The 15,287-nt window shown below is 46.8% G+C and overlaps 1 protein-coding gene across 1 annotated transcript; it reads right to left on the bottom strand.

The window, feature by feature from the left end:
• Positions 1–14,764, bottom strand: LOC311164394 (kinetochore-associated protein DSN1 homolog; the record flags this gene model as incomplete). The annotated part of the gene is made up of 13 exons (XM_084223833.1): positions 1–98; positions 202–289; positions 403–541; positions 2,854–2,925; positions 5,992–6,051; positions 7,186–7,273; positions 8,139–8,211; positions 10,115–10,188; positions 11,466–11,693; positions 12,087–12,227; positions 13,382–13,522; positions 14,475–14,520; positions 14,603–14,764. The coding sequence occupies 13 exons, from the start codon at positions 14,762–14,764 to the stop codon at positions 1–3; spliced, it is 1,410 nt and encodes a 469-aa protein (XP_084079959.1).
• Between the last annotated feature and the right edge of the window lie 523 nt (positions 14,765–15,287).

The raw sequence follows: 15,287 nt of genomic DNA, 5'->3' as shown, positions 1-15,287 counted from the left end.
TTATTTGCATTCCCCCTCCTGGGGCAGCGCCTTCGGGAGCCTCTTTTGCAGCAACCTCCGCGCGGGGGATCCCTGCAGCCTCTGAAACGCTCTGGAAGCTGCAAAAAAACCCCAAAATTCCTCATTTTCCCGCCAAAAAATTCCCACGATTTTGGGCAATTTTGGGCGATTTTGGGCGGATTTGGGGTTTTTTTTTCTCACCCAACTGCTCTGAGAGACCCTTGAGGAAGCTCCTGCTCTGCTGGTGAAATTCCAGCACCATTTTCCCTGCCTGCTGTGCCTCATCCACCTGGGAAAAAACCCCAAAAATTCCAATTAAAACTCAAAAAAATCGCGGGAATTTTGGGGTTTTTTTTTTTGGGATTTTCCCGAATTTGGGTTTTTTTGGCCCAAAACGCTCACCAGGAGGCGGAGCTGGCGCAGGGCCGGGCCCTGCTGGGCCAGGACGGCGCCGTAGTCGGGTCTGGAGGCGGCGGTGGGGGAGGGGCGAGGTGGGGGAGGGGCACAGGGAGGGGTCCCGGCCCGGAGCTGCTCCAGAGTCCTGGGGGAAAAAATCGGGATTTTGGGAAAAATGGGGAATTTGGGGGAAATTTGGGGATTTTGGGGGGAAATTTGGGGATTTTGAGGGGAAATTTGGGGATTTTTGGGGGAAAATGGGGGATTTGGGGAAAAATGGGGAATTTGGGAGAGGAATTTGGGGGTTTGGGGGGGAAATTTGGGGATTTTGTGGAAAATTTGGGGAGAAATTTGGGAGGTTTGGGGGGAAATTTGGGGATTTTGGGGGAAATTTGGGGATTTTGGGGGAATTTTGGGGGGGAAATTTGGGATTTTTGGGGGGAAATTTGGGGATTTTGGGGATAAATTTGGGGATTTTGAGGAGAAATTTGGGGGGTTTGGGGGGAAATTTGGGGATTTTGGGGGGAAATTTGGGGGGTTTGGGGGTAAATTTGGAAATTTTGGGGGGAAATCTGGGGACTTTTTTTGGGAAAATGGGGAATTTGGGAGAGAAATTTGGGGGTTTGGGGATAAATTTGGGAATTTTGGGGAGAAAAATGGGAATTTGGGGGGGAAATTTGGGGATTTTGGGGAAAAATGGGGAATTTGGGAGAGAAATTTAGGGGGTTGGGGGAAAATTGGGGATTTTGGGGGGAAATTTGGGGATTTTGGGGGTAAATTTGGGATTTTTGGGGGGTAATTTGGGGATTTTGGGAGAGAAATTTGGGAGTTTGGGGTGAAAATTTGGGGATTAATTTGGGGATTTTGGGGGGAAATTTGAGGATTTTGGGGAAAAAATGGGGAATTTGGGAGAGAAATTTGGGGGTTTGAGGGGAAATTTGGGGATTTTGGGGATAAATTTGGGGATTTGGGAGAGAAATTTGGGGATTTTGGGGGAAAATTTGGGAATTTTGGGGGAAATTTGGGGGGTTTGGGGGGAAATTTGGGAATTTTGGGGGAAATTTGGGAATTTGGGAGAGAAATTTGGGGGGTTTGGGGAGAAATTTGGGGGGAAATTTGAGAATTTTGGGGGTGAATTTTGGGGGTAAAAATGGGGAATTTGGGAGAGGAATTTGGGGGTTTGGGGAGAAATTTGGGGATTTTGGGGGAAAATTTGGGAATTTGGGAGAGAAATTTGGGGGGTTTGGGGGGAAAATTGGGGATTTTGGGGGGAAAATTGGGGGGTTTGGGGGGAAATTTGGGGATTTTGGGGGGGAAATTTGGGGATTTTGGGGGGGAAACTGGGGGGTTTGGGGGGGAAATTTGGGGATTTTGGGAATAATTTGGGAATTTTGGGGGGAAATTTGGGGATTTTGGGGAAAATGGGGAATTTGGGAGAGAAATTTGGGGATTTTGGGGGGAAATCTGGGGATAAATTTGGGAATTTTGGGGAGGAAAGGAGGAATTCGGGGTAAAAATTTGGGAGTTTTGGGGGAAAATTTGGGGATTTTGGGGGGAAATTTGGGAATTTTAGGGGGAAATTTGGGGTTTTTGGGAATAATTTGGGAATTTTGGGGGTGAATTTTGGGGATTTTGGGGGAAAATTGGGGATTTTGGGGGGAAATTTGGGGATTTTGGGGATAAATTTGGGGATTTTGGGGGGAAAATGGGGGATTTGGGAGAGAAATTTGGGGGGTTTGGGGGTAAATGTGGGGATTTTGGGGAGAAATTTGGGAATTTTGGGGAGGAAAGGGGGAATTTGGGAGAGGAATTTGGGGGGGTTGAGGGGAAATTTGGGGATTTTGGGAATAATTGGGGAATTTTGGGGATTTTGGGGGGAAATTTGGGGATTTTTTGGGGAAAATGGGGAATTTGGGAGAGAAATTTGGGGGTTTGGGGGTAAATTTGGGAATTTTGGGGAGAAAAATGGGAATTTGGGGGGGAAATTTGGGGATTTTGGGGAAAAATGGGGAATTTGGGAGAGAAATTTGAGGGTTTGGGGGAAAATTGGGGATTTTGGGGGTAAATTTGGGGATTTTGGGGGTAAAAGGGAGGATTTTGGGGTAAAAGGGAGGATTTTGGGGATAAATTTGGCAATTTTGGGGGTAAAAGGGAGAATTTGGGGGATAAAATTGGGAATTTTGGGGGTAAAAGGGAGGATTTTGGAGATAAATTTGGAAATTTTGGGGGTAAAAGGGAGGATTTTGGGGATAAATTTGGGAATTTTGGGGGTAAAAGGGAGGATTTTGGGGATAAATTTGGGAATTTTGGGGGTAAAAGGGAGGATTTTGGGGATAAATTTGGGAATTTTGGGGGTAAAAGGGAGGATTTTGGAGATAAATTTGGAAATTTTGGGGTTAAATTTGGAAATTTTGGGGTTAAAAGGGAGGATTTTGGGGCCAATGTTGTTATTTTCACCTGGAGGCCTCCTGGGAACGCTGCAGGTGCTGCTGGAGGAGCTGATCCCAGGCCTGGAGCTCACCTGAGAAACTGGGACAGGTGAGACAGGTGAGACAGGTGAGAGAGGTGAGAGACAGGTGAGAGACAGGTGAGAGACAGGTGAGAGACAGGTGAGACAGGTGAGAGACAGGTGAGAGACAGGTGAGAGACAGGTGAGGGACAGGTGAGAGACAGGTGAGAGACAGGTGAGAGACAGGTGAGACAGGTGAGAGACAGGTGAGAGACAGGTGAGAGACAGGTGAGAGACAGGTGAGACAGGTGAGACAGGTGAGAGACAGGTGAGAGACAGGTGAGGGACAGGTGAGGGACAGGTGAGAGACAGGTGAGGGACAGGTGAGAGACAGGTGAGAGACAGGTGAGAGACAGGTGAGAGACAGGTGAGAGACAGGTGAGACAGGTGAGAGACAGGTGAGGGACAGGTGAGACAGGTGAGGGACAGGTGAGAGACAGGTGAGAGACAGGTGAGACAGGTGAGAGACAGGTGAGACAGGTGAGAGACAGGTGAGAGACAGGTGAGACAGGTGAGAGACAGGTGAGAGACAGGTGAGAGACAGGTGAGAGACAGGTGAGAGACAGGTGAGAGACAGGTGAGAGACAGGTGAGACAGGTGAGAGACAGGTGAGAGACAGGTGAGACAGGTGAGAGACAGGTGAGAGACAGGTGAGACAGGTGAGGGACAGGTGAGACAGGTGAGAGACAGGTGAGAGACAGGTGAGACAGGTGAGAGACAGGTGAGAGACAGGTGAGACAGGTGAGAGACAGGTGAGACAGGTGAGAGACAGGTGAGAGACAGGTGAGAGACAGGTGAGAGACAGGTGAGAGACAGGTGAGAGACAGGTGAGACAGGTGAGGGACAGGTGAGAGACAGGTGAGAGACAGGTGAGAGACAGGTGAGGGACAGGTGAGAGACAGGTGAGAGACAGGTGAGAGACAGGGGAGAGACAGGTGAGAGACAGGTGAGAGACAGGTGAGACAGGTGAGAGACAGGTGAGAGACAGGTGAGAGACAGGTGAGACAGGTGAGAGACAGGTGAGACAGGTGAGAGACAGGTGAGAGACAGGTGAGAGACAGGTGAGGGACAGGTGAGAGACAGGTGAGGGACAGGTGAGAGACAGGTGAGGGACAGGTGAGAGACAGGTGAGGGACAGGTGAGAGACAGGTGAGGGACAGGTGAGAGACGGGTGAGACAGGTGAGACAGGTGAGGGACAGGTGAGACAGGTGAGGGACAGGTGAGGGACAGGTGAGGGACAGGTGAGACAGGTGAGGGACAGGTGAGAGACAGGTGAGACAGGTGAGGGACAGGTGAGACAGGTGAGAGACAGGTGAGAGACAGGTGAGAGACAGGTGAGAGACAGGTGAGAGACAGGTGAGACAGGTGAGAGACAGGTGAGAGACAGGTGAGACAGGTGAGGGACAGGTGAGACAGGTGAGAGACAGGTGAGAGACAGGTGAGACAGGTGAGAGACAGGTGAGAGACAGGTGAGGGACAGGTGAGAGACAGGTGAGAGACAGGTGAGAGACAGGTGAGACAGGTGAGAGACAGGTGAGAGACAGGTGAGAGACAGGTGAGACAGGTGAGAGACAGGTGAGAGACAGGTGAGAGACAGGTGAGAGACAGGTGAGAGACAGGTGAGAGACAGGTGAGGGACAGGTGAGAGACAGGTGAGGGACAGGTGAGAGACAGGTGAGACAGGTGAGAGACAGGTGAGAGACAGGTGAGAGACAGGTGAGAGACAGGTGAGAGACAGGTGAGGGACAGGTGAGAGACAGGTGAGGGACAGGTGAGAGACAGGTGAGGGACAGGTGAGAGACAGGTGAGGGACAGGTGAGAGACGGGTGAGACAGGTGAGACAGGTGAGAGACAGGTGAGAGACAGGTGAGACAGGTGAGAGACAGGTGAGACAGGTGAGAGACAGGTGAGAGACAGGTGAGACAGGTGAGGGACAGGTGAGACAGGTGAGAGACAGGTGAGACAGGTGAGAGACAGGTGAGGGACAGGTGAGAGACAGGTGAGGGACAGGTGAGAGACAGGTGAGACAGGTGAGGGACAGGTGAGACAGGTGAGAGACAGGTGAGAGACAGGTGAGAGACAGGTGAGAGACAGGTGAGACAGGTGAGAGACAGGTGAGACAGGTGAGAGACAGGTGAGAGACAGGTGAGAGACAGGTGAGACAGGTGAGAGACAGGTGAGAGACAGGTGAGAGACAGGTGAGAGACAGGTGAGAGACAGGTGAGAGACAGGTGAGAGACAGGTGAGAGACAGGTGAGAGACAGGTGAGGGACAGGTGAGGGACAGGTGAGGGACAGAGGGGACAGGTGAGGGACAGGTGAGGGACAGAGGGGACAGGTGTCCCCTCCCCACTCCAGGTGTCATCGGGTGTGTCCCAGGTGTCCCCAAGGTGTCCCCCAGGTGTCTCCAAGGTGTGCCCAGGTGTCACCAGATGTCCCCAGGCGTCCCCTCCCCACTCCAGGTGTGTCCCAGGTGTCCCCAAGGTGTCCCCAGGTGTCCCCAAGTCCCATCAGGTGTCCCCACGTGTCTCAGGTGTGTCCCAGGTGTCCCCAAGGTGTCCCCAAGGTGTCTCCAAGTCCCACCAGGTGTCCCCAGGTGTCTCAGGTGTGTCCCCAGGTCCCACCAGGTGTCCCCGAGTTTGTCCCAGGTGTCCCCTCCCCACTCCAGGTGTCATCGGGTGTGTCCCCAAGGTGTCCCCACGTCCCACCAGGTGTCCCCAGGTGTCTCAGGTGTGTCCCCAAGTGTGTCCCAGGTGTCCCCAAGGTTTCCCCAGGTGTCCCCACATGTCTCAGGTGTGTCCCCAAGGGGTCTCCAAGTCCCACCAGGTGTCCCCAAGGTGTCCCAGCTGTCCCCAAGGTGTCCCCAGGTGTGTCCCAGGTGTCCCTAAGGTTTCCCCAGGTGTCCCCACATGTCTCAAGTGTGTCCCCAGGTGTCCCCAAGGTGTCCCAGCTGTCCCCAAGGTGTCCCCAGGTGTCCCCAAGGTATCCCCAGGTGTCCCCAAGATGCCCCCAGGTGTGTCCCAGGTGTCCCCAGGTGTGTCCCAGCTGTCCCCAAGGTGTCCCCAGGTGTCCCCAGGTGTCCCCACCTGGCCATCAGCAGCTTCACCTGAGCCACGGATCCCTCCAGGGCCGGATCCAGGGAATCCCTGAGGGAAAAGAGCCAAAATTCAAAAAAAATTCCCAAATTTTGGGGCAAATCCAGTGAAAATTCCCCAAAATTCCCAAATTTTGGGCAAATCCAAAGAAAATTCAAAAAAAATCCCAAATTTTGGAGCAAATTCAGAAAAAATCCCCCAAAACTCCCAAATTTTGGGGCAAATTCAGTAAAAATTCCCAAATTTTGGGGCAAATCCAGTGAAAATTCCCAAAAATTCCCAAATTTAGGGGCCAATCTAGTGAAAATTCCCAAATTTTGGGGCAAATGCAGAAAAAATCCCCCAAAACTCCCAAATTTTGGGGCAAATTCTGTAAAAATTCCCAAATTTTGGGGCAAATGCAGAGAAAATCCCCCTAAAACTCCCAAATTTTGGGGCAAATTCAGTGAAAATTCCCAAATTTTGGGGCCAATTCAGTGAAAATTCCCCAAAATTTCCAAATTTTGGGGGCAAATGCAGAGAAAATTAAAAAAAATTCCCAAATTTTGGGGCAAATCCAGAGAAAATTCCCAAAAATTCCCAAATTTTGGGGCCAATTCAGTGAAAATTCCCAAATTTTGGGGCAAATGCAGAAAAAATCCCCCAAAACTCCCAAATTTTGGGGCAAATTCAGTGAAAATTCCCAAATTTTGGGGCCAATTCAGTGAAAATTCCCCAAAATTCCCAAATTTTGGGGGCAAATCCAGAGAAAATTCCAAAAAAATCCCAAATTTTGGGGCAAATCCAGAGAAAATCCCCCAAAACTCCCAAATTTGGGGGCAAATTCAGTGAAAATTCAAAAAAATCCCCAAATTTTGGGGCAAATCCAGAGAAAATTCCCAAAAATTCCCAATTTTTGGGGCAAATCCAGAGAAAATTCCCAAAAATTCCCAAATTTTGGAGCAAATTCAGAGAAAATCCCCCCAAAATTCCCAAATTTGGGGGCAAATTCAGTAAAAATTCCCAAAAAACATTTTAGAATTTTTTAGGATTTCCATCCATTTTTTCTCCTCCCAGGCTGAAAATTCCCAATTTTTAAAAGATTTTTTTTCCTTCCCAGTTTGAAAATTCCCAAATTTTTAATTTTTTTTTCCCTTCCCAGGCTGAAATTTCCCAATTTTGGTTTTTTTTACCCCAAATCCTCACCCTGGGGTCGTTTCCAGGCAATTCCCGAGGGTCCCATCCTGGAGCAGCCTCTGGAGGAGCCTCTGGAATTCCTCAGAGCCTTTTTGGACTGGGAAAAATGGGAAAAATTTAATTAAAAACCAGCTGCAATTAATTAATTAACAAATTAATTACTAATTATCAATGAATTGTTGATTTTTAAAATGGGATTCATGGATTTTCGGCCTTTTTTTGATGATTTTTACCCAAATTCCTGAATTTTTGAAGAATCAGGAAAAGCCAGGAATCCCTCAGGAGATTTTATTCATCCTCCCCCAATTAATTATTGATTGATTATTAATTAATTAATAATAAATTCCATTTTTTCTCACATCCCTTTGGGTTTTTTTAACCAAAATTCCTTTTTTTTTTTGGACATCAGAAACCCCCAGGAGCTGCTCTGACCCTCCCCCAATTAATTACTGATTAATTGGTGCTTAATTATTAATTAACTATTCATTAATTAACTACTTATTAAATGATAATTAATTTAATTCATGTTCCTGTTTTTTTTTTTTAATAAAATACCCAAATTTTTGAGGAATCAGGAAGAGTCTGGAACCCCTCAGGACCCTTTTTGATCCTCCCCGAATGAATAATTAATTAATCATTAATTAACTTCATGAATCTCCCATTTTTAATTGATTTCAGTCATTTCTGGTGATTTTCTTGAATTTTAAAAATTTATTCCCAAATTTTTTTGGGGAATCAGAAAAACCCAGAAATTCCCTCAGGACCATTTTTTACCCCCCAACCCCAAAAATTAATTATTAATTGATTATTAATTAATTATTAATTAATTATTAATTAATTCTGCTGCTTTTTTCCCCTCAAAATCCCAAATTTTGGGGGTCTCCACCCATTTGGGGAGTTGGGAATTTGGGATTTTGGGGGAAAAGTCCCAAATTTGGGGATTTTGGGGTCCCAGTCCCAACCTCGGGCAGAGAAAAGTTCGGGGTCGAATCCTTCGGATCCCTCCAGGTCCTGCTGCAGCTTCCGGGCACAGAACTGGGGAAAAACGGGAAAAATGGGAAAATCTGAACAGAAATGGGGAAAATCTGACCAGAAATGGGGAAAATCTGAACAAAAATGGGGAAAATCTGAACAAAAATGGGGAAAATCTGAACAAAAATGGGGAAAATGGGGAAAATCTGAACAGAAATGGGGAAAATCTGAACAGAAATGGGGAAAATGGGGAAAATCTGAACAGAAATGGGGAAAATCTGAACAGAAATGGGAAAAATGGGGAAAATCTGAACAAAAATGGGGAAAATGGGGAAAATCTGAACAGAAATGGGGAAAATCTGACCGAAAATGGGGAAAATCTGACCGAAAATGGGGAAAATGGGGAAAATCTGAACAAAAATGGGGAAAATCTGAACAAAAATGGGGAAAATCTGAACAAAAATGGGGAAAATGGGAAAAATCTGAACAGAAATGGGGAAAATGGGGAAAATCTGACCAAAAATGGGAAAAAATGGGAAAAATCCAACCAGAAACAGGGAAAATCAAACCAAAAATGGGGAAAATGGGAAAAATCCGACCAGAAGTGGGGAAAAATGGGAAAAATCCCACCAAAAATGGGAAAAATTGGAAATATCCCACCAAAAATGAGGAAAATGGGAAAAATCCGACCAAAAATGGGAAAAATGGGGAAAATCCAACCAGAAATGGAAAAAATCCAACCAAAAATGGGAAAAATTGGAAAAAATCGAGGCAAAAATGGGGAAAATGTGGAAAGTCCGACCAGAAAGGGGGAAAATCCAACCAAAAATGGGGAAAAAATGGGGAAAATCCAACCAGAGACGGGGAAAGTGGGAAAAATCTGACCAAAAGTGGGGAAAATCCAACCAAAAATGGGGAAAATGGGAAAAATTCAACCAGAAATGGGAAAAATTGAAGCAAAAATGGGGAAAATGGGAAAAATCCAACCAAAAATGGGAAAAATCCGACCAGAAATGGGAAAAATGGGAAAAATTCCCCCAAAATGGGGAAAATCCGACCAAAAATGGGGAAAATGGGAAAAATCAAAGCAAAAATGGGGAAAAAATGGGGAAAATCCGACCAAAAATGGGGAAAAAATGGGGAAAATCCAAACAAAGTGGGGGAAAAAAAAGGGAAAAATCCAAGCAAAAATGGGGAAAAAATGGGAAAAATCCAACCAGAAATGGGGAAAATGGGAAAAATCAGACCAAAAGTTGGGAAAATCCAACCAAAAGTGGGGAAAATCCAACCAAAAGTGAGGAAAATGGGGAAAATCCAACCAAAAATGGGAAATAAATGGGGAAAATCCAACCAAAAATGGGGAAAAAGGAAAAAAAATGGGGAAAAATGGGAAAAAAATAGGAATTGGACAATAAAAAATGGGAATTATTCAACAAAAATGGGGAAAAAGGGAAAAAAAGGGGGAAAATGGGAATTGGACAATGAAAAATGGGAATTATTCAAGAAAAATGGAAAAAATGGGAATGAGGGAATGAAAAATGGGAAAGAGCCATGGAAAAAAATGGGTAAAAAAGGGAAAAAATGAGAATTAGACAACAAAGAATGGGAAACATCCAAGAAAAAAAGGGAAAAAATGGGAATTGGGCAATGAAAAATGGGGAAAATGGGAAAAAAATGGGAATTAGGCAATAAAAAATGGGAAATATCCAACAAAAAATAGGGAAAGTCCCTCAGAAAATGGGAACAAATGGGGGGGAAATGGGGAAAATTTAAAAAAAATGGGGAAATTTGGATTTTATCCCAATTTTCTGGGGGTTAAAATAAAGATTTGGAGCTGAAATTCAAATTTTTTTTGTGTTTGAGGAGTCAGGGAAAGGAATCCAAAGAATTTTTTGGGAGGGAAATTCCAGGATTTTGGATAAATTCCAGAGTTTTGGGTGGATTTCAGGATTTGAAGTGAATTTACCTGGAAGCTGGAGAGGAGGAGGAGGGAGAGACGTTGGACTTCAGGAAGCTCCAGGCTGATGGATTGGCTCAACTCTGGCACAAAAAGGGTTAAAAAATGGTGAAATTCCAAAAAAAAATTGGGAATTTGGCCCAAAATTCCCCCCCAGAAGCAGCTGGGAATGGGTAGGGGGTGGGAAAAGGGGAAAAAAAAAGGAGGAAAAATCAAATTTAAGGAGGAAATGGGGAAAATGAAAAAGAAAAATCAAATTTAAGGAGGAAACGGGGAAAATGAAAAAGAAAAATCAAATTTAAGGAGGAAAATGGGGGAAAGGAAGAGGGAAAAATTCGAATTTAAGGGGGAGATGGGGAAAAATAGGAAATGGAAGTGGGAAAATCATATTTAGGGGTAGAATGGGAAATGAAAGAAGAAAAAAATCAAATTTCATGGTAAATGGGAGAAGAAAGAGGGGAAAATCACATTTAAGGGGAAAATGGGGAAAGAAAGAGGAAAAAAATCAAATTTAGGAGGAAAATGGGGAATGAAAGTGGGGAAAAATCAAATTTAGGAGGAAAATGGGGAATGAAAGGGGGGAAAAATCAAATTTAGGAGGAAAATGGGGAAAGAAAGAGGAAAAAAATCAAATTTAGGAGGAAAATGGGGAATGAAAGGGGGGAAAAAAATCAAATTTAGGAGGAAAATGGGGAATAAAAGAGGAAAAAAATCAAATTTAGGAGGAAAATAGGGAATGAAAGAGGGGAAAAAAATCACATTTAGCGAGAAAAATTGGAAAACAAAGAGGCAAAGTCCCATTTAGGGGAAAAATGAAAAGTCTCATTTAGGGGGAAAGTGGGAAAAGAAAGTGGGAAAAATCTCATTTAAGGGGAAAATGGGGAAAGAAAGAGGGAAAAAAATCAAATTTAGGAGGAAAATGGGGAAAGAAAGAGGAAAAAAATCACATTTAGCGAGAAAAAATGGAAAACAAAGGCGCAAAGTCCCATTTAGGGGAAAAATGAAGAGGAAAAGTCCCATTTAGGGGGAAAGTGGGAAAAATCACATTTAAGGGGAAAATGGGGAATAAAAGAGGGAAAAAATCAAATTTAGGAGGAAAATGGGGAAAGAAAAAGGGGAAAAAATCACATTTAGCGAGAAAAATTGGAAAATAAAGAGGCAAAGTCCCATTTAGGGGAAAAATGAAGAGAAAAAGTCCCATTTAGGGGGAAAGTGGGAAAAGTAAGTGAGGAGAAAAATCCCATTTGCGGAGAGAAAAGGGGGGAAAAAACAGCAGAACCTGCAAAACCCTCCCTGACAGAACCCCCCAAGATGGGATTTTAATTAAAATCACCCTAATTAAGCGCTAATGAGCACGCACCGGTGACCTCGCGGTGCACGGGGGGCAGCGATTTGCGGCGGGAGCGGCGGCCCTGGAGGCTGGAGCGGCGCCAGGAGCGGCGGCGGCCCTGAGGGGAGGCGGCGGCCGGAGACAAACGGAGGGAATCCGGCTCCTCGCCGGGGCTGCTCGCGGCTCTTTTCTTCCTGCCGGACAAGCTCGGGGTGCCCTTCTTGGAGGGAGGTTTGGAAATCACCTCAGGGTTCGCTGCTGAGGGGAAAAGAGGAGAAATCAGTAAAAAAATAGAGAAAAAGAGACTCGGTGATGCTCAGGCTGTGCTGCCCGCTCGGGGGTTCTTGAGCCATCAGAAACGCCAATTATTTGTTTTTAAAAATTTTAAAAGTTTAATAGTAATAAAATGGTTATGAAAATACTCCTGAACAGCCGCTGTCCAGTCCGGGACTGAGGGGAAAAGAGACGAAATCAGTAAAAAAAACAGGGAAAAAGAGACTCGGTGATGGCCGGGCTGCTCGGGGTTTCTTGATCTATGAGGGTGAAAAACGCCAAGCGATTGTTTTTAAAAGTATTAAACGCTTGTGTTTTTAAAGTAATAACATGGTTAAAGTGATTATGGTTAAATGGTTACAAGTATTAAACGCCCACCCTGAGGGGAGGCGGCAGCCGGAGACAGCCGGAGGGAATCCGGCTCCTCGCCGGGGCTGCTCGCGGCTCTTTTCTTCCTGCCGGACGAGCTCGGGGTGCCCTTCTTGGGGGGAGGTTTGGAAATCACCTCAGGGTTCGCTGCTGAGGGGAAAAGAGACAAAATCAGTAAAAAAATAGAGAAAAAGAGACTCGGTGATGGCCGGGCTGCGCTGCGCGCTCGGGAGTTCTTGAGCCATCAGAGGGTGAAAAACGCCAATTATTTGTTTTTAAAAATTTTAAAAGTTTAATAGTATTAAAATGGTTATGAAAATACTCCTGAGCAGCCGCTGGCCAGTCCGGGGCTGAGGGGAAAAGAGACGAAATCAGCGCAAAAAAAGGGAAAAAGAGACTCGGTGATGGTCGGGCTGCTCGGGGTTTCTTCGGCCATCAGAGGGTGAAAAACGCCACTTATTTGTTTTTAAAAATTTTAAATTTAAATAGTAATAAAATGGTTATGAAAATACTCCTCAGGATCCGCTGCCGAGTCCGGGTCTGAGGGGAAAAGAGACGAAATCAGTAAAAAAACAGGGAAAACGAGACTCGGTGATGGCCGGACTGCGCTGCCCGCTTGGGGTTTCTTGAGCCATCAGAAACGCCAATTATTTGTTTTTAAAATTTTAAAGTTTAATAGTAATAAAATGGTTATGAAAATACTCCTCAGCATCCGCTGTCGAGTCCGTGTCTGAGGGGAAAAGAGACGAAATCAGCGCAAAAAAAGAGAAAAAGAGACTCGGTGATGCCCGGGCTGCTCGGGGTTTCTTCGGCCATCAGAGGGTGAAAAACGCCAAACATTTGTTTATTAAAATTTTAATAGTAATAAAATGGTTATGAAAATACTCCTCAGGATCCGCTGGCCAGTCCGGGGCTGAGGGGAAAAGAGACGAAATCAGCGCAAAAAAAGGAAAAAAGAGATTCGGTGATGGCCGGGCTGCGCTGCCCGCTCGGGGTTTCTTGAGCCATCAGAAACGCCAATTATTTGTTTTTAAAATTTTAAAGTTTAAGAGTAATAAAATGGTTATGAAAATACTCCTCAGCACCCGCTGGCCAGTCCAGGTCTGAGGGGAAAAGGGGAGAAATCCGTAAAAAAACAGGGAAAAAGAGACTCGGTGATGCCCCGGGCCGCTCAGGGTTTCTTGATCCATGAGGGTGAAAAAAGCCAAGCGATTGTTTTTAAAAGCATTAAACGCTTGTGTTTTTAAAGTAATAACATGGTTAAAGTGATTATGGTTAAATGGTTACAAGTATTAAACGCCCACCCTGAGGGGAGGCGGCGGCCGGAGACAAACGGAGGGAATCCGGCTCCTCGCTGGGGCTGCTCGCGGCTCTTTTCTTCCTGCCGGACGAGCTCGGGGTGCCCTTCTTGGGGGGAGGTTTGGAAATCACCTCAGGGTTCGCTGCTGAGGGGAAAAGAGACGAAATCAGTAAAAAAATAGAGAAAAAGAGACTCGGTGATGGCCGGGCTGCGCTGCCCGCTCGGGAGTTCTTGATCCATCAGAGGGTGAAAAACGCCAAACATTTGTTTTTAAAAATTTTAAATTTAAATAGTAATAAAATGGTTATGAAAATACTCCTCAGCAGCCGCTGTCCAGTCCGGGGCTGAGGGGAAAAGAGACGAAATCAGCGCAAAAAAAGGGAAAAAGAGACTCGGTGAGGCCCGGGCTGCGCTGCCTGCTTGGGGTTTCTTGAGCCATCAGAAACGCCAATTATTTGTTTTTTTAAAGTTTAAAAGTTTAATAGTAATAAAATGGTTATGAAAACACTCCTGAGCAGCCGCTGGCCAGTCCGGGGCTGAGGGGAAAAGACACGAAATCAGCGCAAAAAAAGAGAAAAAGAGATTCGGTGATGGCCGGGCTGCTCGGGGTTTCTTCGGCCATCAGAGGGTGAAAAACGCCACTTATTTGTTTTTAAAAATTTTAAATTTAAATAGTAATAAAATGGTTATGAAAATACTCCTCAGGATCCGCTGTCGAGTCCGGGGCTGAGGGGAAAAGAGACGAAATCAGCGCAAAAACAGGGAAAAAGAAACTCGGTGATGGCCGGGCTGCGCTGCCTGCTCGGGGTTTCTTGAGCTATGAGAGGAAACGGTTTTTATCAAAGATGGTTTTATTTTTAAGCGACAGTTTAGTCAAATCCTGGAGTTTTTGAGATTTCCCAGGATGAAGCAGCTCTTGGAAATCTTGGGATTTTGGGGCACTTCCAGGGCTTTAAAATCCCAAAGTTGCTCCAAAACCCTGGAATTTTCGACGCTGGACAAAGCCCAAAATTCCCCCAACTTTTTGTCTCGCCGCCTCCCAAGCCCCGAAATCACCCAAATCAGCTCCTCCCTCCACAGAGCAGCGATTCCTTTACCTGGCGCGGCCCCTCCGCTCTCAGAGCCGGCTCTGTCGGGGCATCGCTGAGGGGAAAAATCGTTACTCGCCTGGAACCGCGGCCACCCCGCGGCTCCCCCGGCCGGGCCGGGCCCTTCCGGAGCTCACCTCATCCTCCTGTGGCCCGGCCGAGCCCCGCGGGGACGGGGCAGCGGTCGGGCCGGGGGTGCCGCCGGCTCCCGCCGCTGCCTCCGCCATGGCGGTTTCCCGCCGCTCGCTTGCCCTCAGCGCCTTGCGCATGCGCGGAGCCCGCTCCGGTTTCGCCGCCATCAGGGCGCAGGCGCGGGGCGGTGCCCGCCCTCACAGCGGGCGCAGAGTCCGCTCCACCCTTCCCGCCCCTCACGATCATCCCCACCCCTCACGATCTTCCCGCCCTTTTCCCACCCCTCACGCCCTTCCCGCCCTTTTCCCACTCCTCACGCCCTTCCCGCCCTTTTCCCACCCCTCACACCCTTCCCGCCATTTTCCCACTCCTCATGCCCTTCCCTCCCTTTTCCCACCCCTCACAATCTTCCCACCATTTTCCCACCCCTCAAAATCTTCCCGCTATTTTCTCAGCCCTCATGATCATCCCACCATTTTCCCAGCCCTCACGATCTTCCCGCCCTTTTCCCACCCCTCACGCCCTTCCCGCCCTTTTCCCACTCCTCACTCCCTTCCCGCTCTTTTCCCACCCTTCACGATCTTCCTGCCATTTTCCCACCCCTCACGCCCTTCCCACCATTTTCCCACCCCTCGCACCCCTTCCCGCCCTTTTCCCACTCCTCACGCCCTTCTCGCCCTTTTCCCACCC

Source organism: Fringilla coelebs, assembly GCF_963513975.1.
Source record: "Fringilla coelebs genome assembly, chromosome: 32".
NCBI classification, from domain to species: Eukaryota; Metazoa; Chordata; class Aves; order Passeriformes; family Fringillidae; genus Fringilla; species Fringilla coelebs.
The sequence above is the reverse complement of the archived record's forward strand: the minus strand, read 5'-3'. Positions and strand labels throughout refer to the sequence as shown.